The sequence below is a fragment of the Salvelinus fontinalis genome, chromosome 33 (genome assembly GCF_029448725.1).
Source record: "Salvelinus fontinalis isolate EN_2023a chromosome 33, ASM2944872v1, whole genome shotgun sequence".
NCBI lineage: Eukaryota > Metazoa > Chordata > Actinopteri > Salmoniformes > Salmonidae > Salvelinus > Salvelinus fontinalis.
In genome coordinates this window covers 22749703-22776721 of record NC_074697.1, presented here as the reverse complement: position 1 = coordinate 22776721, position 27019 = coordinate 22749703, and the positions used below count along the sequence as shown (strand labels likewise).

Sequence of the window (27019 nt, the reverse complement as noted above, 5' to 3'; positions counted from 1 at the left end):
AAGCGAAAAAGAGACCATGCTTGTATGCGGCTTTATTAACTCAGTTATTATACATTTTTACATTGTTTGCAAACTGATGTGACAAGTATTAATGGCAAAATTATATTTTGCTTAACAGGTGGGGCTCAAAACAGGTGACGGGTCGCCATTGCTCATTCTTAAGTTAAATGTCAGAATACGCATAGAGATGAAAGTAGATAAAAAGGGGATTACTGTATGTTCCCTTTACATGCGCTTAACTCAGGTTGTAATAGATCTCATATTGCTGCCTGCTGTTTCATCACTGGAGAGCCTGCCATGTCATTACAGAGAACCCTACAGAAATGTTAAAACTAGTAACCTGCTCAACTTGAAGCCTTGATTCAATCTTTCCCATCAACCCAAGAATTTATCTTCGAGAAGTCATTTTTCCAATGACATGGAGGTTCCGAATTCTGATTCAATTGGAAAATGTAGTTGCATTGAGGGTGAGATTAGAGCAGAATGACATTTCCAGCAAGATTGACTGTGTAATGGGCACTGGAATCTGAGAGACAGATGTAGCAGGATAGAGGAGGAAATACAGTATGTCCCAACCCCAATCTAATATCCAAAATCTCTCGATCTGAAACACACTTACACACACAACGATCTCCCCGATACAAATACATACAAAGTCCCTACTGTGCATATCCGTTGTTCACATAGTTGAAGTGTTAACTTTATCAGAAACTGTAATTGAATCTTCCACAGTACTTTAATCATCCTTCCTGATATAAGTTTGAGATGACCAGGGGTGCAACTTACAGCGGGGACATGTCCCCCCCACATTCTGAAATTGCATTTTTGTCCCACCCAGTTTTATCATTGGAATGTGATGCAAAACGAGGCCCGGTGTGCTTTAGGACCATGCGGACGCTTCCGAGCGGTCGGGTAGGATGTTTGGAGTGTTTATCTGACTGGATAAAAAAATATATAATAATAATTATGTCCCAGCCACCTCTAAAACCAAAGGTGCGCCCCTGGAGTTGACAGTAGAAGTGTTTGACAGTTCAAGCCATTGAAGGTACAGCCTCCATCATTACCACAAGAAAGCCAGCTCAAGGGGTATCATGGCATGTTGGCTCTTTCAATTACTATACTTTACCATACTGGGGCTTTTCCATTCACTGCCTTATGTGTCATACTACTATAAATAGCTCTACCTTACATACACATTTGTGTCCCTCTCAAACACTCACACTCACTCTCTCCTTCATTACCCATCCTGCCTAGTGTCAGTGTGACTAAGTCCCAGTGGTGGAAAAAGTACCCAATTGTCATACTTGAGTGAAGGTAAAGATACCTTAATAGAAAATGACTCAGGTAAAAGTGAAAGTCACCCAGTAAAACACTACTTGAGTAAAAGTATTTGGTTTTAAATATTCTTAAGTATCAAAAGTAAAGGTAATTGCTAAAATATACTTAAGTATCAAAAGTTAATGTAAAAGTATAAATCATTTCAAATTCCTTATATTAAGCAAACCAGACGGCACGATTTTGTTGTTGATTTAATTGAGGGATAGCCTGGGGCACACTTCAACACTCAGACATCATTTACAAACAAAGCATTTGTGTTTAGTGAGTCTGCCAGATAAGAGGCAGTAGGGATGACCAGGGATTTTCTCTTTAAGTGCGTGAATTGAACAATTTTCCTGTCCTGCTAAGCATTCCAAATGTAACGAGTACTTTTGGGTGATAGGGAACATTTATGGAGCAGAAAGTACATTATTTTCTTTAGGAATGTAGTGAAGTAAAAATGAATAGTAAACTACAGATACCCCAAAAACCTACCTAAGTAGTACTTTTAAGTCTTTTTATTTAAGTACTTTACACCACTGCCAATTCCCAAGTCCCTTCCCTCCTGAATCTGACAATCTGAATCTCATGTAAAATTAACCCGATTAAACAATAAGCATTATGATATAACTTATACCCTGAGAGAAGAGACAGGAGAGAGACATAGGAGAGATAGTAGAGAGAAAAGAGAAAGACAGAGCGAGAAGAGGGAGAGGAGAGAGAGATAGGAGAGAGAGAAAGGAGAGAGAGTTCTGATCAGATGAGAGTGGCCATGTAAAGTGATCAGAGGCAAATGTATAGTGTGTCCCTGTGGTGTGCCCACTTGTCAGGGGTCTATTGTACACTAGGGGCACTGTAACACCCCCACACATAGCCAGGACCCTAAACACATACGGGGGACACATCCCCTGTCTCTTCTGGCTGCACTCTTTCCCCCTCTCCCTCATTCCTACTATCCCAGAGCAAAATGATTTCTCACGTCAGGTTAGAAAACTGTCAGAGGATATTGAGGCTCTCTGATCATACAAACACATTACACACTTCCTCTGACCTTCTCAGGGCAAATAGAGAAATCTTACACCAAATGCCATGTTTTCTACAGCATTTTCGAAGTGTGGCTCTTTATCTCAATGACAAATGTTCAGCTCCATTTTCTGACCAGATATTGGTTATGTTGGGTTATTTTTCAAATCTCTCCCTTACTCGCGACATGGAATCCATTTATTTTATTCTTGCCAGCTAGGGGACAGGGCAATTTGGCTGGCTGGAAATGTCTGTCTAGACTGGAGCCTCCCCAGCTCTCCATCCAAGTCTAGTTTATTTGAGAAACACAGCATAGTTGCCACAAGGCCTAAACCTGCAAGACACATTAACGAATTAACCTTGACACACCCAGAGCTTACCATAGACAGGGCCATAACCAGGGTTTAACCCTTGTGATGTAAAAATCTATCATTAGCCACTTTAAACAATGCCACTTAATATAATGTTTACATACCCTACATTACTCATCTCATATGTATATACTGTACTCAATGCCATCTACTGCATCTTGCGTGTAGCGAAATGCTTGTGCTTCTAGTTCCGACCATGCAGTAATATCTAACAAGTAATCTAACAATTTCACAAAAACTACCTTATACACACAAGTGTAAAGGAATGAATAAGAATATGTAAATATAAATATATGGGTGAGTGATGGCCGAACGGCATAGGCAAGACGCAGTAGATGGTATAGAGTACAGTATATACATATGAGATGAGTATTGTAGGGTATGTAAACATTATATAAAGTGGAATTGTTTAAAGTGGCTAGTGATACATGTATAACATCCAATTTTTTATTGTTAAAGTGGCTAGAGATTTGAGTCAGTATGTTGGCAGCAGCCACTCAATGTTAGGGATGGCTGTTTAACAGTGTGATGGCCTTGAGATAGAAGCTGTTTTTCAGTCTCTCAGTCCCAGCTTTGATGCACCTGTACTGACCTCGCCTTCTGGATGATAGCGGGGTGAACAGGCAGTGGCTCGGGTGGTTGTTGTCCTTGATGATCTTTTTGGCCTTCCTGTGACAGCGGGTGGTGTAGGTGTCCTGGAGGGCAGGTAGTTTGCCCCCAGTGATGCGTTGTGCAGACCTCACTACTCTCTGGAGGGCCTTACCCTTTGGAGAGGAGGAGGTATCTGAAGAAGAAGTTGGGGAAGAATACAACACAGAGCACGATGCATCATCTTCAGATGAAGAAGAAATCCCCCAAGCTGAATAAGAGACATTTTTGTCAAAGAACAAAAAAATAGCATGGTCCTTCTCACCATATGACAACCAGGGCAGGATAGCAGCACAAAATGTCATAAGGATGACCCCAGGGCCCACGCGACATGCAGTTGCCCAGGACATCGCCTCAACATTCTACATGTTCATCACACCAGCCATCGAAAAAATCATCCTGGAGATGACAAATATGGAGGTTTCCATAAATATGGAGACAACTGGAAAAGGATGGATGAGATTGACCTGCGTGCCTACATAGGGCTGCTAATATTAGCAGGTGTGTATAGGTCCTGAGGCGAGGCTACATGTAGTCTCTGGGATGCAGAGAGTGGAAGGGCAATTTTCTGCGCCACGATGCCACTGAATGTCTTTCACACTTTCTCAAGAATGCTACAATTTGATAACCATGAGACGAGACCTGCAAGATGTGTGAGAGACAAACTGACAGCCATAAGAGAGGTCTGGAAGAAGTGGGTGGAGCATCTGCAATACCTCTACAACCCTGGGCCTGAAGTAACGGTGGATGAGTAACTGGTTCCATTCAGAGGTACATTTTTATTTTCATATCTGTTATCGTAAGTGATTTTCACTGTTAATTTTTGTTATGGATTTTATGAATAATGACTAAATGATGTATACATTTAACGTAGAACTATAACTAAAACTACCCTGTCATTGTATGATTGTATGAAATTTATTAGAATCATACCTCTATAAATCTGATGTGTGTAGTTTTAGTCAGAATTAGGACAAGGACTTTTTGTTCCTTTTTAGTATGTAAGCAGGGTGCGAGACAAGTGTGAGACAATGTATGAGATAAGAGGAGCTATCGACAGACAAGCTCTACTACTGTGTTCCTTACAGGACATTCTATCCTCACCCAGGGAGGGGAGAGAGGAGCTATCGACAGACAAGCTCTACTACTGTGTTCCTTTCAGGACATTCTGTCCTCATCCAGGGAGGGGAGAGAGGAGCTATCGACAGACAAGCTCTACTACTGTGTTCCTTACAGGACATTCTGTCCCCACCCAGGGAGGGGAGAGACCTTTGGCTTGTAGTAGATTGTATAACAGGTGGCAGACAATGTATGACAGGAAGACTTGTGAACTATATTGTCATTGTTTCTGAGAGGAGGCGGGACATTTATGACGAAATGTGAGGTATATAGACCAATGTACAGGAAATGATAGGCAGAACGTTCCGTAAATAAACATTTGACTATTGTAGACTGGGCCTCTGTCTGTTTTTATTTCTATCAGTATCTTACAAATCCTGATATAGCAGACTGAGTAATTTAATTGAATTGGTTAAAGAACATGAGAACTTAATTCTCCTAACAATTTTATTATGTATTGTTCTAATATCATTGATTTATGTGATTGTTTTCTGTGACACTGATACTAATCTCTATTGTCAAAAGGTCTCTGTTCTTTCCAGCAGTATATCCCCAGCAAGCCAACAAAGTATGGCATCAAGATATGGGTGGCCTGTGACACACAATCCAGCTACGCTTGGAAGATGCAAGTCTACACAGGGAAGCTGACCAGCGGAGAACCAGGGAACCAGGGTTGGGCTTGATGTGACAGATGGACCATCCACTCTAGTTTCTTACCTCCCAAAGAGGAACAAGAATGTGGTCCTCCTGAGCACACTGCACAAAACGGCTGAGATCAGTGATCGTGAGGACAGGAAGCCAGCCATTATCCTGGACTACAACCACAACAAAGGAGGCGTGGACAACCTGGACAAGGTGATTGGACTTTACAGCTGCAGGGGGATGACTGCTCGCTGGCCCCTGGTCATCTTCCATAACATCATTGATGTGTCCTCATACAATGCCTTCGTGATATGGAACAAGATGAACCCTACCTGGATGCCTGACAAGCAGAACAAGAGGAGGGTGTTCCTGGAGCAGCCGGGAAAGGCACTTGTAAACCCACACATTCAAAGAAGGGAGCACCTCCCCAGCAGTCTCTGCAGCGCTTGTGAAAGCTGTTCAGGGGCTGAATCTTGTCCTGATCCACTGGAGGCTGCAGCTAGGGCAGGCAGAGGAGATGCCAATTCTGCCCCCCAAAGGAGGACTGCAAGACAAATACTATGTCCTGCACATGTGAGAAATTTATCTGCAAATTCTACGCACACACACTTGCATACTGTCCTACATGTGCTAATTAGAGTTGATGATTTATGTTCTTCACGTTTTTGTTTTGTATCTATTATCTTATTTTGTTGTTTATACACCTTGTGGGTGGGGGCAATGGTTCAAAAATGGGAGAAGACTAGTATTTTGTAGTTGAATTCCTCATTGTACAGAATATAGGAATATATCACTGTTGCCAAAAGTTCAAGACTGTTATTGTTTCCCTTCAATAAAATGCATTCAAAACTACTTTCTGCACATTTCTGCTACTTTCTTAGGTTATACAAGTGCCATATCTTACTAAAAAAAAGTATGTTTACACCTATGCAGTACCTATAGCAACAATAATAACAATAAACTTAAATTCAATTCAGCTGCTTTATTTTAGGGGTTTAGTGAAGGCGTGTCATTTCTTACCCTTAGGACAAGGGGAGTACACAGAATGTTAAGACTGCACAAGGGTTAAGTTAAAATGATTCAGACTGACACGTAGCATCAGCGACTGAGCAGTCAGTTGTATCAATGCATTGCATAAAATCAATCAACTCTTTATATCGATATCTATATTCTCAATTGCATAGCATTCATACTCATATCTCCCTCACTAACTTTAAGCACCAGCTGTCAGAGCAGCTCACAGATCACTGCATCTGTACATAGCCCAGCTGTAAACAGCCCATCCAACTACCTCATCTCCATACTGTTATTTTTTCATTTTGCTCCTTTGCACAACAGTATTTCTACTTGCACATTCATCTTCTGCACATCTATCACTCCAGCGTTTAAATTTCTAAATTGTAATTATTTCGCCACTATGGCCTATTTATTGCATTACCTCCCTTATCTTACATCATTTGCACACACTCTACATAGACTTTTTTCCCCCATTGTGTTATTGACTGTATGTTTGTTTATTCCATGTGTAACTCTGTGTTTGTGTCACACTGCTTTGCTTTATATTGGCCAGGTGGCAGTTGTAAATGAGAACTTGTTCTCAACTAGCCTACCTGCTTAAATAAAGGTGAATTAAATTAAACAAATATTTCAATTATAAGCATTACTAATCAAGCACCACACAAACAGATATCAATGGAGCACACAGATCATCATTTATTATTAGAATATTACTTACGATTCTGTATTATTATCAGTGATGCAGTGGTAAAAAGGTTGGTAATGGTTAAACTTAAGAGCGAAAAGCACCGATAAACAAAAACATGACATTTTTTTTACACGTTGTTTGCGATTGTGAGGCTGGTTGGATGAACTGCCAAGTAATTTAAAACATTATGGTTTTAAAATGAACATTAATTTATCTGGCAGCAGCCCTAGTGGACTTTCCCGCAGTCAGCATGCCAATTGCACTCCCTGAAATCTTGAGACATCTGTGGCATTGTGTTGAGTGACAAAACTGCACATTTTAGAGAGGCCTTTTATTGTCCCCAGCACAAGGTGAACCTGTGTAATGATCATGCTGTTAAATCAACTTCTTGATATGCCACAGGTGTCAGGTGGAGGTATTATCTAGGAAAAGGAGAAACGCTCACTAACAGGGACGTACATTTATTTATTTATAAAAAAAATTGTGCTAATGTAACATTTCTGGGATATTTTATTTCAGCTCGTGAAACCAACACTTTACATGTCGCATTTATATTTTTGTTTAGTATACTTACAGACCTGAACATTGACACAATCAACATTTCAACTAGGTTTAGATAAATTGCTGGCACAATGACAGTGAAATTAAAAAAAGACAATACACAGAAGTTATACAAAACAGCTTCTTTATTCAATTACAATACACACATTTTAAAATTTGATTTGGATGGTGCTTTTAAAATGTGTCATTATTTCCTTAATTGAAAATAGTGTCTATGTACCGGTATGTGTTCACCCAAAAAGTAATTGAGCTGCGTAGGACCTGTCATATACCAGCATTCTTTGCATAGGAGTGTAGTGTCCAATAGAAGGGCTTCAATGGAGATTAAATAGATCTATATAGAATAGATATCCTTTCAGTAAACATCCATGGGATTCCATGTAGACTAGAGTTGGACTAGAGTTGGTCCAGGAAACTACTGCTCCTAAAGCCTACATGAGGAGTGTGCAATGTATAGTCTTCTACACTCAGGCACACAAGAGCACTTTGGTATTCTAATCAGTTCAGTCAGTAATGCATAGTCATAACGATACAAAAGGGAAAAAAGATCAAGAGCACCCAAATACATTTCTTTAATGCTTTTTTGTTGTTTTATTAAACAGATCGATGGATTTTCATATTTGACCTGTAAACATTTAAAGGTCACATGTTTCTTATCTTGTAGATAAACTACAAAAGTGCTTTCAGAAAATCAAACATTTAGCTGAGCTCCAATGACTTGGCAGTGTCAGACTTCAGTCCCCTTGAAGGAGTAAAATCAATATATTATTTACTTTTTGGCCATTGCAACCCTTCCATATTCATAAGGAGGATGGGGCTGTATTTTAGTACAGCTTTGAGGAAGGTAAGTGGATCCTTGACCTTTGTCTAAGTACCACTTCTACCTGCAGCAATTTGGTAAGGGGATGTAATAAGGCTTTAATCAGAGGTTAGCTGGTGAAAGTTTAGGGTTAGAGGTCAGTGGTGAGGACAGGTGTAACCCCGTGTATGAGCAGGGTAGGACCCAGATCCTTGGTGAGCAAGTCCAGCTGGCGCAGGTAGGCCGTGTAGCGGCGCGTGTCAGCCGGGGGGCGGGGTAAATACAGGAAACGCACAGCCGGAGGGGGGCGGGCCTGCTCCAGGATCAACCTATTAACTGCCGACAGATACTCATCCGACAGCCTTGTGGCGTTGCTAGGGAAGCTATTCACATAGTCGTCGTCTCCTTCCTCCTCCTCAAACAACCCCTTGTTTCCCAGCCCCTCCTCCTCTCTCCGTGATTGGCGGGAGGGCCTCCGCTTGCCCGCCTCACCCTGCCTCTGCCAATGTAGCGCCACCTGCTGGTCCCAGGGCACCGTGTACACGTTGGCTTTGATCCTCAGCTCCTTTAGCAGCTGACCCAGCTTCCCTTCAGAGCCCCGCAGGCTCCGCCCTTCCTCCACACACAGAAAGAGGCGGAGTCTAGCATGGCGCCAGGCGCGGACCATGTTGAGGACGCATGCGAGCTGGAGCAGGAAGAGGGAGCAGGTGTCTACGTAGCTGGAGCTGTCTGGTCTCAGCAGGTTGACGGGCCACACATCCACGTACAGAGCACCCTTCCCTGGGGACGAGGAGATGGTCGAGGCCCGGTCGAACTGGTGGAAGTAGCGGGCTAGCGCTACATTCTTCATCATCTTCATGGCATCTGCGATCACCGCCACGTATTCTTGGGGTCCCATGACTTTTCCGTTTTCTCCGTTGCCCTCCTCCTTGCCATCAATGGACGCCCGCAGGGCAGGAAAGTGGTAGGGGGGGGGTTCGTCCTCGGGGTCCTGAGTGGGGACGGTGGCATCTGCAAGGTTGTGGTCAGTGAGTTTGTCTTTGGGGGTGCAGTCATCATAGAAACCCAGGACCAAGGTGTTGGGCCTCATCCCACCTAGAGAGACAAAGGGATGGAAAGAGGGAGAGACGAGTCAATGGGTATGATAGTAAAAGAGGTGTTTGAGTGACAGTTGGGGCAGTTACAGGTAATAGAGAACATGGTATCAGAGAGTGGAATCACTGACCTAGGCCAGAGATGAAGAGTAGATGTTGGACTCCGTGCCGTACTGAGTCAGCCAAGGTGAGGTTGACAAATGCCTTGATGTTGAGGTGGTCCACCAGAGATAACCATGAGTCATAACGACACTGGAGAGGGTCAGACGGTAATGTGTCTGAGAGAGAAGGGGGGGGAAAGAGAGCGAGAGAGAAACAAAACATCAATATCTATGCAAACATTTTGGCCAGGGGCCATTATCTGCCAAGTGCTCTTAGCGAATAAGAGATGAAGTTCTTTCTCTGTATAGTGACCTGATTTGGCAGTGTGCCACAGAAGAACATAAGCTCTAGACAGAAGAGACACACAAGAGAGCGAGAGAGAAGCACCACCCTCTTCAACATATATATATATATCAACGAATTGGCGAGGGAACTAGAATAGTCTGCAGCACCTGGCCTCACCCTACTAGAATCTTAAGTCAAACGTCGACTATTTGCTGACGATCTGATATTTCTGTCACCAACCAAGGAGGGCCTACAGCAGCACCTACAATCTTCTGCATAGATTTAGCCAGACACCGTTGCCCTAGAGCACACAAAAACTATACATACCTCAACCTAAACATCAGTGCCACAGGTAACTTCCACAAAGCTGTAAACGAGCTGAGAGACAAGGGCTTTCTATGCCCACAAAAGGAACATAAAATTTGACATACCAACTAGAATCTGCCCCCAAAAATACTTGAATCAGTTTACTTTATGGTTGTGAGGTCTGGGGTCCGCTCACCAACCAATAATTGACAAAATGGGACAAACACCAAATTGAGACTCTGCATGCAGAATTCTGCAAAAATATCCTCTGTGTACAACGTAAAACACCAAATAATGCATGCAGAGCAGAATTAGGCAGAAACCCGCAAATGATCAAAATCCAGAAATGACACGTTAAATTCTACAACCACCTAAAAGGAAGCGATTCCCAAACCTTCCATAACAAAGCCATCACCTACAGAGAGATGAACCTGGAGAAGAGTCCCCGAAGCAAGCTGGTCCTGGGACTCTGTTCACAAACACAGACAGACCCCACAGAGCCCTAGGACAGCACCGCAACACAATTAGATCCAACCAAATCATGAGAAAACAAAAAGAGATTACTTGACACATTGGAAAGAATTTACAAAAAAAACTAACTAGAATGCTATTTGGCCCTAAACAGAGAGTACACAGTGGCAGAATACCTGCCCACTGTGACTGACCCAAACTTAAGGAATGCTTTGACTATGTACAGACTCGGTGAGCATAGCCTTGCTATTGAGAAAGGCCACACTTGGCAGACATGGCTCTCAAGAGAAGACAGGCTATGTGCATGTGCACACTGCCCACAAAATGAGGTGGAAACTGAGCTGCACTTCCTAACCTCCTGCCAAATGTATGACCATATGAGAGACACATATTTCCCTCCGATTACAGAGATCCACAAAGAATTCATAAACAAACCCAATTTTGATAAACTTCCATATCTACTGGGTGAAATACCATAGTGCAGGGGTGTCAAACTCATTCCACGGAGGGCCTAGTGTCTGCAGGTTTTTGGTTTTTCCTTTCAATAAAGCCCTAGACAACCAGGTGTGGGGAGTTCCTAACTAATTAGTGATGTTAATTCATCAATCAAGTACAAGGGAGGAGCGAAAACCCGCAGACACTCGGCCCTCCGTGGAATGAGTTTGACACCTGTGCCATAGTGTGTCATCACAGCAGCAAGATGTGTGACCTGTGGCTACAAGAAAAGGGCAACTAGCGAAGAACAAACACCATTGTAAATACAACCCATATTTATTTTCCATTTTGCACTTTTAACTATTTGCACATCGTTACAACACTATATAGACATGACATTTGAAATGTCTACTCTTTTGGAACTTTGTGAGTGTAATGTTTACTTTAAATTTGTATTGTTTATTTCACTTTTATTATCTACAGTTGAAGTTGGAAGTTTACGTACACTTAGGTTGGAGTCATTCAAACTAATTTTTCTAATTTCTTGTTAACAAACAATAGTTATGGCAAGTCGGTTAGGACATCTACCTGGTGCATGACAAACCATTTTTCCAACAATTATTTACAGACAGATTATTTCACTTATAATTCACTGTATCACAATTCCAGTGGGTCAGAAGTTTACATACACTAAGTTGACTGTGCCTTTAAACAGCTTGGAAAATTCCAGAAAATGTCATGGCTTTAGAAGCTTCTGATTGGCTAATTGACATAATTTGAGTCAATTGGAGGTGTACCTGTGGATGTATTTCAAGGCCTAACTTCAAACGTAGTGCCTCTTTGCTTGACATCATGGGGAAAATCAAAAGAAATGAGCAAAGACCTCAGAAAAAAAATGTAGACCTCCACAAGTCTGGTTCATCCTTGGGAGCAATTTCCAAACGCCTGAAGGTACCACGTTCATCTGTACAAACAATAGTACGCAAGTATAAACACCATGGGACCATGCAGCCGTTATACCGCTCAGGAAGGAGACCCGTTCTGTCTCCTAGAGATGAACGTACTTTGGTGTGAAAAGGGAAAATCAATCCCAGAACAACAGCAAAGGACCTTGTGAAGATGCTGGAGGAAACAAGTACAAAAGTATCTATATCCACAGTAAAACGAGTCCTATATCGACATAACCTGAGAGGCCACTCAGCAAGGAAGAAGCCACTGCTCCAAAACCACCATTAAAAAGCCAGACTACGGTTTGCAACTGCACATAAGGACAAAGATCGTAATTTTTTGAGAAATGTCCTCTGGTCTGATAAAACAAAAATAGAACTGTTTGGCCATACTGACCATCGTTGTGTTTGGAGGAAAAAGGGGTGGCTTGCAAGCCAAAGAACACCATCTCAACCGTGAAGCAAAGGGCTGGCAGCATCATGTTGTGGGGGTGCTTTGCTGCAGGAGGGACTGGTGCACTTCACAAAATAGAGAAGTCAGGAAGTTAAAGCTTGGTCGCAAATGGGTCTTCCAAATGGACAATGACCCCAAGCATACTTCCAAAGTTGTGGCAAAATGGCATAAGGACAACAAAGTCCAGGTATTGGAGTGACCATCACAAAGCCCTGACCTCAATCCTATAGAAAATTTGTGGGCAAAACTGAAAAAGCGTGCGCGAGCAAGGAGGCCTACAAAGCTGACTCAGTTACACCAGCTCTGTCAGGAGGAATGGGCCAAAATTCACCCAACTTATTGTGGGAAGCTTGTGGAAGGCTACCCAAAACATTTCATCCGAGTTAAAAGATTTAAAGGCAATGCTACCAAATACTAATTGAGTTTATGTAAACTTCTGACCCATTGGGAATGTGTTGAAAGAAATAAAAGCTGGAAAGAAATAAAATCGCTCTCTACTATTATTGTGACATTTCACATTCTTAAAATAAAGTGGTGATCCTAACAGACCTAAGACAGGGAATGTTTACGATTAAATGTCAGGAATGATGAAAAACTGAGTTTAAATGTATTTGGCTAAGGTGTACGTAAACTTCCGACTTCAACTGTATTTCACTTGCTTTGGCAATGTTAACATATGTTTCCCATGCCAATAAAGCCCTTGAATTGAATTGAGAGACACAGATAGGCTAGGCTTGTCAATACTGGAGGAGCTCAGTCACCACAGAAAGCCTTGTCAAGCTAAAAAAGTGACACTATACCATATACTATACCTACAGAGAACAGCCTGATCACATGACACCATATAGCACCACACACCTACACTACAGAGAACAGCCTGATCACCAGATAACAGCCTGATCACAGGACACCATATAGCACCACACCTACACTACAGAGAACAGCCTGATCACCAGAGAACAGCCTGATCACAGGACACCATATAGCAGCACACACACACACACACACACTAAGTAGCCAGTTTATTAGGTACACCGATCCAGTACCAAGTCTGACCCCGCCCCATCTATGCATCCATAACAGTCTGAATTATTGGGGGCATGGACACGTTGCTCAATTGGTATCAAGGGACCTGAACGAGGAACGTGACTGAGGGACATGACCTGTGCCAGGAAAACATTCCCCACACACCACGAGCCTGTACGGTTGACACCAGGCAGGATGGGGCCATGGACTCATGCGGCTTATGTCAAATCCTGACACTGCCATCAGCATGATACAACAGGAACTGGGATTCGTTGGACCAGGTAATGTTTTTCCACCCTTCAATTGTCCTGTGTTGGTGATGGCGTGCCCACTGGAGGCGCTCCTTCCTGTTTTTAGCTGATAGGAGTGGAGCCCGGTGTGGTCGACTGCTGGAATAGCCCATCCGTGACAAGGACCGACGAGTTATGAATTCAGCAGTGGTTCCCAAACTGTGCGGGCGTGATGGGTCGGTGCAGGATGTTCTCCAATGCTGGAAGGGGGTCCTGATTGAAAAAGTTTGGGAACCCCTGGAGCACACCACTGTTGTACTGCTCCGTTATTTTCCCGTTTGTGGCCCGCCTGTTAGCTTGCACCATTCTTGCCATCCTCCTTCGATCTCATTAAGTTTTCGCCCGCAGGACTGCCTGATTAGATGTGTTTGTTTTTTGCACCATTCTCGGTAAACCCTAGACACTGATGTGGGTGAAAAGCCCAGGAGGCCGGACGTTTCTGAGATACTGGAACAAGCGCCTGGCAGCGACTCACTGTCTGTAGGAGCGGACTATTTTCGTGAATGAGGTGGTGTACCTAATAAACGTCACGCTGGTCAGCAGCTTGGCTTACCACACATATAGCTTCAGTTACTGTACTAGCCAAGTCAGAGACATACTGCTTCAAACATTAGTTTGACATCAACTCAGTCGAACAATTCCCCTAGACATTCACCAAGAAGCCTGAACTGAAATGGTTGAGTGGGAGGTATTCAGCCACTCTTGGGGAATAATGGAAGTGAAATGTGAAAGGCTTCTTTATTCTTGAAAAGCCAACATCTCCGTATGCCCTCTTACCCAGGTCTCCTAGCTGTACATGTCCCAGGACATAGAGACCACTCTTCTTGATGTCATTGATGAAGGTGATGAGACCTACACTGCTACGGGGGTTAGATACCATCAGCAACACCTGGGGTCTCCAGAACTTTACATGGTCCTTACGCACATCCAACATCAACAGGTACTTACGCACCTGGAGGGAAGAAATAGAAGAGAAAGACCGAGAGAGAGAGACAGGTTACAATAGAGCTGTATACAGTATTCTCTATAGCAGTGATTCCCAACCGTTTTTGGTTAAATGTACCACCAACTGAATTTTGCTGTGCCAAAGGGAGTACCCCTGAAGTACCCCCTTGTGTATTTTTGTCTCATGAGCATTCTCAATTACCCCATGGATAGGCCAAGTACCCCCAGCGGTACTAGTACCCATGGTTGGGAACCACTGCTCTATAATACACACACAATAGTTATCAGGACTGGATGACTGGAATGCTAAGTGGTAACAGACGTAGAATCTTAATTTGACCTATATTGTCACAGCAAAATACTTTTAGCCCGGTAGTTAGGCTATTAGCCGTAGGCTACATGAAAAGTGCAATACTGTTAAGATAACACATGGTTAGTGTGGGCTTTCAGTAAATTTATTTAAATCACAAAGCTCATCTGCATTTCCTTCAGTGCAGTAAAATTTCTCAGCAACAAAAGAGTGATCAAATGAAGATCCTACATGTGGACAGTAGAATGGTTACCAAGGCATGTTGCTACTACTGTAGCCTAGTGGCCTGATGATTTGGCAAACTCCCCAGTTGTTCATTGTTATACCATACATGTTCATGTCATATAAATTATGTATGGTACAACAACAAACCACAGAGGAGTTGGCTAAATCACAGATCTGGTTACTAGCGGCAACTAGAAACATGGTGTATATCGCTAAAGTTTGACACGGAATAAAACCATTCCTTTACTCTCCTCTGACACACACGTTCTTGTGCATCCCCCACACCAAGCTCCCTGTCTGCAGTGTGTGTCTGTGTGGTCTAGTCAGGATTCCGCCAATGCAGAAACAAATTGGATCCACAATCAGAATCCCATTAAGACATGAGACTGTAGCAGAGACTGCAGACTAGGGAGTGTGTAGGAGGGGTGTGTGTGGTGGTCATGAAGAGATAGTTGTCATTAAGGAAAGGGAGTACCGCCGACCTCCCGCCATATTCTCATTACATAAAATCACAGAGCTGTAATTATATCTACAGTACTAATGTTGAAACATTCCAAGTCTGGAATATAAACCTGCCTCTCCTATATTCATTCCTGTTACCTAGCCAACCATAGAGATAATTAGCAAATACTAGGTCCAAATGGCCACCAACCTACAGATATTCAAGATAATGGGTCTTAAAATCCTCTGAAAACATTGTTCCTTCCACCCTTCCGTGGAGTGATCACTGAAGGGGCATGGCTGGATATGTGAAAGATGTGTCATCGATTCTAGGTTTCATTAAGATCAGTGACTACTTTATGGGAGACAGGATACTAAGATAAGTATTTTAATAACTAAACACTATGATAAAAAGTACTGAAACCATGCTTATGACCAGACAACCTCATCTGAATAATTAGTGTGTGTGTGCATGTGAATGCGTGTGTGTATGCATGTTTATGTGAGAGTGTGTGCATGTTTGTGTTTACATACTGCTAATGATGAGAACGCTAAACACTCATAATAACACAATCATTATCATCATAATTATCATTATCAAAGTTTCTGCTAAACAGAGAGGTCCTGGAGTCAATGTGCTTCTGCCTCCTCCACTCATCTACCGCTCCAACGCTCCCTCACGCCATCTCTCCATCACCCTCGCCTTATCTCAATCACTCCTCTCCATTACCCTCTTCCATTGCATTTCCAACTTGTATTATTTTAGCAATCTATAAACTTCCTTTCTATCACTCCTTCAATAGTATCAGCTTGCATCTCCTTGGCTGGATCACATGAATCCCTTCTTCGTCTTTCCTCAATGTCACCCAGTTGGCACCGATACATACTGAGCACTGCCGAAACATGCACCCTCGTAATCCCCAGACACACGCACACACACACGTTAGTTTAATCTAAGTGGGCCAGTCTCTCTGCGTTCCCCTCATTTCCCTCTCTCCCTGGGGACGGGGGGATGGGGAGGAGAGGAGGAGAGAGGGAGCAGAAAGGCTCAATAAGTTAAGTGGCTGTAATAATGCTCCGGAGCAGCCTAGCTTTTGACAGGCTCCTGGCACCTCACTGCCCCGGCAACCGTCCCCTTGGCAACGGTCCCTCCTGGCAACACTACCGCCCTCCTTGAAAATATGGTGTGCAGAGCAAAAGGCTTGTAAAATAGAGGACAAACACTTCTGGATAAGAGGCTTGGGCCGTATACCGTATATACACACACCTTATACCAGGGTATTTTGAAATAGCCACGGGATGGTTTTTCAATACCGTCGAAACAATTTCTTTGTAGTTTTTCAATACATTTTTATATTTGTAGCTACTTAAGTAAATACCTGCTGTCAACTTGTACAATACGTTAGGAGATAAAGCAAATTGCGTTCTTAATTTCACCTGGCACATTATTTTACATTATGACGCTTACCATAGTTGAGCCACTTGTTTGTAAATAACAACGAGAGAAAGCGGGAGCAGGTGACTGAGGTGAGTACAGCTGTGTATGGACAGGGGTTGCATTTTATATTGAAAGTCATGACAACAGAAGAGCAACGCTATTTGGCTGGCAGTCACACAAGGAGCTTACAATGAAAAAGCAAGGTATTTTTTGCAAAAATTATGCATGGCCATGTTTAATGTTTATCATAGAAAGAATGTGGCTAGCTGCATTTCCTATGTTTTAAAGTTAATCTAGCATTTTACTGGAGAAAAGTAGGCTGGGTTACACTGAGAAAAGTACCAGAGAAAAGTAGCTACACATCAGTCAGAGCGCTGTCTGCTGATAGAACGCCTGTTCGTGAATTCTCATTCGAGTGGAGAAGTGCAACTGAAGCACAGAATTAGTCTGATGCCGAGCAGAAATTACAACAAGCATTTTAGATTTGCGTTTACAAAACGCAGCCAAAATACACTATTTCTTATGCATTATATATTGTTTCCCTGTGTGAACGAATTCTGCATTAATGCGACCCTTAAGTTTAATTTGCTAGACATCTAAGTGGCTGAATTAATAAGGTGACAGGGCATCATATTGTGTTAGCTTTCTGCCATGTTTGAGAAGTCAAAGCCCTTCGGATGAGTTCTGTACAACTGCCACTGTTATCTTGATTTTCTGGCATTTTTTTTCCTTCTCTGGTGTTTTTTTTCCTTCTCTGTTCTCAGCCCGTCTGCTCCTCCCCCTCTTGTCAGAGCAGAGCAAGCAGGCCCGTTGCCCTAGCGAATCCAAACTCCACACATGTACGGATGCTGCACTAGCGACAGTACTGTTGTTGTTCCTTCAGACAAGCATGCATAACAAATGGGTTCAATTGCACAACGTTGCTCATTCACATTCGCTCGTAAATGTCCAAACTCACCAAAAAAGACATTCAGTAACTCCTACCTATATATGTTTAACTTTATGAGCTAGATTGCTTGTCTTTGCGAGTCATTTATTTTCGTTTGTGCTCGTTAACATACAGTACTTAGCTAGCAGCCTCCATGGAAATTCACTATTAATTGTGCAAATTTTGTTAGCATTCTGGTAATAGACGCCCAATGTGCTTTTATGTAGTTTTGTGTACTAAACCGGTAAAACGGTAAATCCCGAGATGAGAAATACAGTATAACGATATGAAAATCTGGACACCGCTCAACCCTACTGGATGACATCATAATGTTCTGCAGACTGATGTAGCTGAGGAAGTGAATGTGGCACAGAAGTGTGTGTGTGTGTGTACACACTGTACTGTGTACCTGGTGGAAGATGAGAGCCTGGCTGATATAGCCCCAGCTGCTGGTAGGGCTGAGGTAGTGGATGAGCAGCAGTAGTAGCAGCATGAAGGCGATGGAGGCTGAGGCGTAGATAGAGTTGATCAGGAACATCATAACAGCACAGCCCACGATGCCCAGCACACAGGTGTGCCACGTGAAGTAACGGAAGGTGGGCCTGGAGGGAGAGGGGAGAGGGTTTACACACACACGCACGTAAATGCATTTGCTTTTAGAGATGCAAATTATCTTCATTTCTCTCTCGCTTTCCCACTCTCTCTCGCTCACGTGAGCATTCTAAGTGAATGTAAAGCTCTATGTAAGCATGATAAACAACTGGAGGTGAGTCAGTATATAGAAAGTGATGGGGTTATTTATCTGCTGTGTTTTTGTGAGCAGTCTTAATGACTACACACAAACTGTACACCTTTTCTATAGATGCAGTTAGTGTCCATGCACGTGTGTGTGTTATTGTGTGCGAGTTTGAGCGAGAGGAAATTAGTGTGTGTTAGTTAATGTGTGAGTGAGACAATTGAGACATGGATTGTGTGTGTGTGCCATTCAGAGGGTGAATGGGCAAGACAAAATATTTAAGCGCCTTTGAACGGGGTATGGCAGTAGATCCCAGGCGCACCAGTTTGAGTGTGTCAAGAACAGCAACGCTGCTGGGTTTCACGCAACAGTTTTCTGTTTGTATCAAGAACGGTCCACCAACCAAGGGACATCCAGCCACCAACCAAGGGACATCCAGCCACCAACCAAGGGACATCCAGCCACCAACCAAGGGACATCCAGCCACCAACCAAGGGACATCCAGCCACCAACCAAGGGACATCCAGCCACCAACCAAGGGACATCCAGCCACCAACTTGACAACTTTGGGAAACATTGGAGTCAACATGGGCCAGCATCCCTGTGGAAAGCTTTCGACAGTAAAGTCCAGGTCCCAATGAATTGAGGCTGTTCTGAGGGTAAAATGGGGTGCAACTCAATGTTTTATGCATCTACTGCTGTACATATTCTTAGTTTAGCATGTGTAAATTCCCCCGGTGTACATAAAATCAGCAAAAAAATTAACGTCCTCTCACTGTCAACTGCGTTTATTTCAGCAAACTTAACATGTGTAAATATTTCTATGAACATAACAAGATTCAACAACTGAGACAAACTGAACAAGTTCCACAGACATGTGACTAACAGAAATGGAATAATGTGTCCCTGAACAAAAGGGGGTCAAAATCAAAAGTCAGTCAGTATCTGGTGTGGCCACCAGCTGCATTAAGTACTGCAGTGTACTGCAGTGCCTCTCCTCCTCATGGACTGCACCAGATTTGCTAGTTCTTGCTGTGAGATGTTACCCCACTCTTCCACCAAGGCACCTGCCAGTTCCCGGCCATTTCTGGGGGGGAATGGCCCTAGCCCTCACCCTCCGATCCAACAGTTCCCAGACGTGCTCAATGGGATTGAGATCCGGGCTCTTGACTGGCCATGGCAGAACACTGATATTCCTGTCATTCAGGAAATCACGCACAGAAGGAGCAGTATGGCTGGTGGCATCGTCATGCTAGAGGATCATGTCTGGATGAGCCTGCAGGAAGGGTACCACAAGAGGGAGGAGGATGTCTTCCCTGTAACACACAGCGTTGAGATTGCCTGCAATGACAACAAGCTCAGTCCGATGACGCTGTGACACACGGCATGATGGACCCTCCACCTCCAAATCGCTGTCTTAGACATCTCACAGTACTGACATTGCAATTTATTGCCCTAGCAACATATGCAGTCCTCATGCCTCCTTGCAGCATGCCTAAGGCACGTTCACGCAGATGAGCAGGGACCCTGACCATCTTTCTTTTGGTGTTTTTCCAGAGTCAGTAGAAAGGCCTCTTTAGTGTCCTAAGTTTTCATAACTGTGACCTTAATTGCCTACCGTCTGTAAGCCGTTAGTGTCTTATAGACCGTTCCACAGGTGCATGTTCATTAATTGTTTATGGTTCATTTAACTAGCATGCGAAACAGTGTTTAAACCCTTTACAATGAAGATCTGTGAAGTTATTTGGATTTTTACGAATTATCTTTGAAAGACAGGGTCCTGAAAAAGGGACGTTTCTTTATTTGCTGAGTTTATGTATGGATAGCATTTTGATACTGCTATTTGGGTTGTTAATTGGATTCGTCCGCCATAAGCATTTCGCTGCGTTGCGACAACACCTGCTGAACTGTGTACACGACCAATAAACTTAGATTTGACTCGATAAAGGTCAGCCATTTTGGTCAGGGAGTTGGTCAACCATGGTGTGATAAGATAGTGGAAAATAATGAATTGAAGAATTGATCTGCACTTTGTGTTTGTTAGCTAGCTAGCCAGCCAGTTTTAGAGGACTGCCAATATTATGCCAACATTCCATTCAAACAATGCATGATTTAGACAAGTTGTAAATGCAACAAGTAGTGTTCTTGTATCATATAATAGCACTCACAGCTTTCCAAGAAAACAAACATTGAGGGCTCTATTTCAACAAATCTATCGCAATGGTAAATCTAAGCGAGGGAAACAGCGTTATAGTTTCAGGGGTGTCAGAAATATTTTTGCCATTTTCACCATCACAAATATCAGCGCACTTGCTGGCGTTGGAGCGAAAGGGTTGGGTTTTGATGAATAAACAAGTTGTGGGTGTGTCGAGGCTTGCCCTCTCACAGGCCAATCAGAACGTGCTCCATGGCGAAATGTGTGGTTGCTTCAAATTGTGTACTTACGGTCTTTATGTATTGCCTTGGAATCTTCTCCAATTCCGACATTTTTTATTTAACCTTTATTTAACTAGGCAAGTCAGTTAAGAACACATTCTTATTTACAATGGACGGCCTAGGAACAGTGGGTTAACTGCCTTGTTCAGTGGCAGAACGACTAACTATAGTGTTAGTTTGTTAAATGGCTTACAGAAATTAAATTAAATGTAGACCTATTTTGCTAAATACGTTAATTTCAACCCATTTGCAGTCCACATTGTTCTAAGTAATTGCATGCCTTCAATAGCATTCACACTGATAGAGGCCTACTGTAAATTGCATTATGTCTGAGTATGGACATGTCAAACATTGTCAATAAGCAAGATTAAATTCATTATTGATAAGGCCTAAAAAGACAACATAAAAAACACATTTTAAACAAAACAACTTGTTTTAAATTGGCGATGTCATACTTACAGGCACCACAATTGCTCCCCGCTGGCATAGAATGTTAAAACAACGCAGACTATGGAGGGTTTTCACAGTAGCTGGACAAAGATCCAATATAGAGAAAGAGAGAATGTCCACTCACTTTTTAGTGCTCTCAAATAGGTCTATGTTTTATGAACATAATCTGGACCATTTTACAATCAGATCGCATTCAAACATGTCTAGAAGTTGCATTGCATGCGCACCACATATGTTGTAACCGTAAAACCAGAAAGGTGAATCATTCTAATAAGCTTGGTTGGAATAAAGAAAAACAAGCACTTTTTTATAAACAATAAATGTAAAATGTAATGATATCATAAAAATGGCCAGCATAAAAAAATACATTGCTGTTGAACCAGCCGTTGTTATAGTAGGCCTAAGGGAGGGCTTGGGTTGTGAACATATGAAATGGAAAACAAGGATGGGCATGGACACGTAATCTATATCCTGGACGGGGTTTTACGTATGTCCAATATCTGACCTGAATGGCCAGAATAATGTGGGCCTGCCAACAACGCATAGATAAGGGAATGTCTGCACACTGTTGAACTCCTCTCAAATGTTCGATTCTAATAAAGGGTCGGTGATTAAGATTTATTTCCAAGCGATCTCAGGAACCAAACCCTTTATCGACAGTCTTGACTACTTGGCGATTGCATTGGGCAGGACAAAAAAAAGTATGTATTGAGAGGGGATGCTGTGCCAAAAAAAACTAAATAAGAAAAACAAAATGTTTTTTATGTTTCTAAATACAAACTATGCAGGCACCAAAAGCACATTAGGCTACTCTTGTTCCATATGTGCATATGGGCAGTGTGCGTCACGGCTGGATAGGCTGAGTTTCTGCTGTCAAAATTCATGATATAACCAACTGAGCTCCCGCTAAAACCAGGTTTTGGTTGGTCTTAAAAATCCATATCAGCACTGTCTGAAATTAGCACTTTGGATCATGTTTTTAAGGACACAAACATTTCCACCCCGCCCAAGAGGGCTGAGCGCAACCGAGCTGATATAAGAACCTGCTGTTAGGGCTGGAGAATGCCAGTGCGCCAGTTTTTACATGACGAAATTGCAAACTAACCTGCATGACAACCAGCGCCACCTTAACGCCAGCCAGAAATAGAGCCCCGAAACATTTACGGTCCGTTTACATACATTTTAAGAGGCTATTTATACAGCACATGTGTATAAAACCCGTATAAATAATTATATGACAATATTTTAGGTTGACAATTGTATTACACCATTTGTGCATTCGGAAAGTATTCAGACCCCTTGACTTTTCCCCTCACCATTCTACACACAGTACACCATAATAACAAAGCAAAAAGAAGTTTACAAATGTTTGAAAATTAAAAAACAATAAAAATACCTTATTTACATAAGTATTCAGACCCTTTGCTATGAGACTTGAAATTGAACTCAGGTGCATCTTCTTTCCACTGATCATCCTTGAGATGTTTCTACAACTTGGAGTCCACCTGTGGTAAATTCAATTTATTGGGTATGATTTGGAAAGGCACACACACTGTCTATATAAAATGACAGTACATGTCAGAGCAAAAACCAAGCCATGAGGTCAAAGGAATTGTCCATAGAGCTCCAAGACAGAATTATGTCTAGGCACAGATCTGGGGAAGGGTACATTTCTGCAGCATTAAAGGTCTACAAGAACACAGTGGCCTCTATCATTCTTAAATGGAAGAAGTTTGGAACCACCAAGATCTGTCCGCCTGTCCAAACTGAGAAATCGGGGGAGAAGAGCCTTGGTCAAGGAAGTGACCAAGAACGCAATGGTCGCTCTGAAAGAGGTCCTGAGTTCCTCTGTGGAGATGGGAGAAACTTCCAGAAGGACAACCATCTCTGCAGCACTCCACCAATCAGGCCTTTTTGGTAGAGTGGCCAGACAGAAGCCATTCCTCAGTAAAAAGCACGACAGCCCGCTTGGTCTTACCCAAAAGGCACCTAAAGACTCAGACGGTGAGAAACAAGATTTTCTGGTCTGATGAAACCAAGATTGAACTCCTTGGCTTGAATGCCAAGCATCACTTCTGGAGGAAACATGGCACCATCCCTACGGTGAAGCATGGTGGTGGCAGCATCATGCTGTGGGGATGTTTTCAGTGGCAAGGACTGGGAGACTAGTCAGGATCGAGGGAAAAATTAACAGAGCAAAGTACAGTGAAAACCTGCTCCAGTGTGCTCAGGACCTCGGAAGGTGAACCTTCACCCAGTCTAACAGAACAACGACCCTAAGCACACAGCCAAGACAATGCAGGAGTGGCTTCAGGACAAGTCTCTGAATGTCCTTGAGTGGTCGAGCCAGAGCCCGGACTTGAACCCGATTGAACATCTCTGGAGAGACCTGAAAAAAGCTGTGCAGCAACGCTCCCCATCCAACCTGACAGAGCTTGAGAGGATCTGCAGAGAGGAATGGGAGAAACTCCCCAAATACAGGTGTGCCAAGCTTGTAGTGTCATACCCAAGAAGACTCAAGGCTGTAATTGGAGCCAAAGGTGTGTCAACAAAGTACTGAGTAAAGGAAATGGCCTTACTGAAGAGTTGAAGAGCTCAGTGACTTTCAACGTGGCACCATCACAGGATGCCACCTTTCCAACAAGTCATTGTCACATTTCTGCCCTGCTAGAGTTGCCCCGGTCAACTGATCACCATGTGCAATTCCAAGCATTGGCAGGAGTGGTGTAAAGCTCGCCGCCATTGGACTCTCGAGCAGTGGAAAAGTGCTCTCTGGAGTGATGAATAACGCTTCACCATCTGGAAGTCCGGCGAAGGGGTTTGGTGGATGCCAGGAGAACGCTACCTACCCAATGCTTAGTGCCAACTGTAAAGTTTAAAGGGAAAACTTAACGCTACAGCGTACAATAACATTCTAGACGATTCTGTGTTCCAACTTTATGGCAACATTTTGGGGAAGGCCCTTTCCTGTTTCAGCATGACAATGCCCCATGCACAAAACTATGTCCATACAGAAATGGTTTGTTGAGATCGGTGTGGAAGAACTTGACTGGCCTGCAGAGCCCTGTCCTCAACCCCATCAAACACCTTTGGGATGAATTGGAACGCCGACTGTGAGCCAGGCCTAAACGCCCAACATCAGTGCCCGACCTCACTAATGCTTGTGGCTGAATGGAAGCAAGTCCACGCAGCAATGCTCCAACATCTAGTGGAAATCCCTTCTAGAAGAGTGGAGGCTGTTATAGCAGCAGACGAGGGACCAACTCCATATTAAATCCCATGATTTTGGAACGAGATGGTCGACAAGCAGGCGTCCACATACTTTTGGTTATGTAGTGTATCACATGCCGTACTTGTATTTTCCGCCATAAGTAAAATCAGGATTATGCCTCTACCACCATTCATTCCAATTAGACTGGTTTGGATTTCTACCTGACCAATATGTCTGCCATTTTCATCCCATTCTGGAACTGAGGGTTTTTGACATAGCCCCTCTAGTAATTGAATAGGATATATGTTTGCGAGTGAGTGTAAGCGTGTGTCATATGTAAATGAGTGTTTGGTAGTTAATGTGTGTGTGAGAGAGTGTGTGTATACAGTGCTTACAGAAAGTCTACACCCCCTTTGACTTTTTCAACATTTTGTTGCTTAACAAAGTGGGATTGAAAGAGATTACTGTTTTTTTTGTAATCAACTTACACAAAATACTCCATAATGTCAAAGTGAAAAGAAAATTCTACACATTTTTACTAAATAACAAAAATGTTATAACTAAAATAGTCATTGCATAAGTAAATCACCCCCTCTGTTTAGGCAAGCCTAAATTAGTTCAGGAGTCAAATTTGGCTGAACAAATCACATAAAAGTTAAAACTTCTTGTCAATATGGGGGCGCTGTTTTCACTTTGTAAAAATTCGTTCCCAAATTAAACTGCCTCGTACTCAATTCTTGCTCATACAATATGCATATTATTATTACTATTGGATAGAAAACACTCTAGTTTCTAAAACCGTTTGAATTATATCTGTGAGTCAAACAGAACTCAAGTTGCAGCAAACTTCCTGTCAGGAAGTGAGAAATCTGAAATCGGGCACTCTGTTCCAGGGTCAGTTTATTAATTTGCATGTAATCTATGAGTCGACATGCACTGCATACGATTTCCCCTAGATGTCAGTAAGCAGTGAGAATTGGAATGGGGTTGCTAGGTAGATCTGAGGCCGTATAAAGGCTCTTGGAACGGAGGGTGCACTCTTTTCAACGTTCGTCATGTCGCAAGACAGACCTCAGGATGGCATTCTGAAAAGCTCTCGTTATAGGCCTTAGATATATCCGGCTCTGATTTTATTCGATATAGGTGTTAAAAACATCATAATGTAGTTATTTTAAACCGAGTTATATCAGTTTATATCAGTATATTGCGATTTTCGGAATTTTCTTTGTGCTGCGTTATGAAGAGTTGGACACGTCTGGGCCACATAGGAATTAGCAGCAAACATTAGCTAAGTTGAAGACGACAATCTACAACCGAGCAACGATGATTCTGGACAAAGGACAACTTGCACAAGATTCTGATGGAAGCTCATCAAAAAGTAAGAACTATTTATGATGTTAATTCGTTGTTCTGTTGAAAAATGTTACACTACTATTACGCCATTAATTTCGGTGCGGTCTCGCTTTAACGCACGCTGTATGTCGTAGTAACGTTAATTTTAAAAATCTAACAGCGGTTGCATTAAGAACTAATGTATCTTTCATTTGCTGTCCAACCTGTATTTTTTAGTCAAGTTTATGATTAGTTATTGATTAGATTAGGTGCCTCTCCCAAGATTTCTCCCGACATTTTGTTGGCAGCTTGGCTACTATTCTCATTGTATAACCACGATTTGTGCCGCTAAATATGCACATTTTCAAACAAACAATATATGTATTGTGTAATATGATGTTATAGGACAGTCATCTGAAGAAGTTTGAGAAGGTTAGTGAAAAATGTAATATCTTTTGCTGGTTTATTCGCTATCGCTAACGTGCATGAATCAATGCTGCTGTGTGGTTGGCTATTGTCGTAAGCTAATATAATGCTATATTGTGTTTTCGCTGTAAAACACTTAAAAAATCTGAAATATTGGCTGGATTCACAAGATCTTTGTCTTTCATTTGCTGTACGCTGTGTATTTTTCATAAATGTTTTATGATGAGTATTTAGGTAATTCACGTTGCTCTCTGTAGTTATTCTAGTTGCTTTGGTGAGAGTTGTGATGGTGGCTGCAATGTAAAACTATGATTTATACCTGAAATATGCACATTTTTCGAACAAAACATATGCTATACAATAAATATGTTATCAGACTGTCATCTGATGAAGTTGTTTCTTGGTTAGTGACTATTTCTATCTTTATTTGGTCAAATTTGTGATAGCTACCTATGCAGGAAAAAAATGGTGGGGAAAAAAAGTTGTGTCTTTTGCTATGGTGGTTAGCTAATAGAAATACATAGTGTCTTCCCTGTAAAACATTTT

At 42.5% G+C, this 27019-nt stretch overlaps 1 protein-coding gene across 1 annotated transcript in view; it reads right to left on the bottom strand.

Moving 5' to 3' along the window:
• Positions 1–7493: 7493 nt before the first annotated feature.
• The window catches only part of zgc:153039 (uncharacterized protein LOC767698 homolog), a 50019-nt gene continuing 30493 nt past the window's right edge, over positions 7494–27019 (bottom strand). Inside the window, exons 10-13 of the mRNA XM_055895320.1 lie at positions 18292–18484; positions 14373–14547; positions 9411–9557; positions 7494–9280 (exon numbers count right to left, since the gene is read on the bottom strand). Coding sequence (XP_055751295.1) covers positions 8337–9280; positions 9411–9557; positions 14373–14547; positions 18292–18484 — 1459 coding nt within the window. The 3' untranslated portion in view covers positions 7494–8336. The remainder of the gene's footprint in view (positions 9281–9410; positions 9558–14372; positions 14548–18291; positions 18485–27019) is intronic.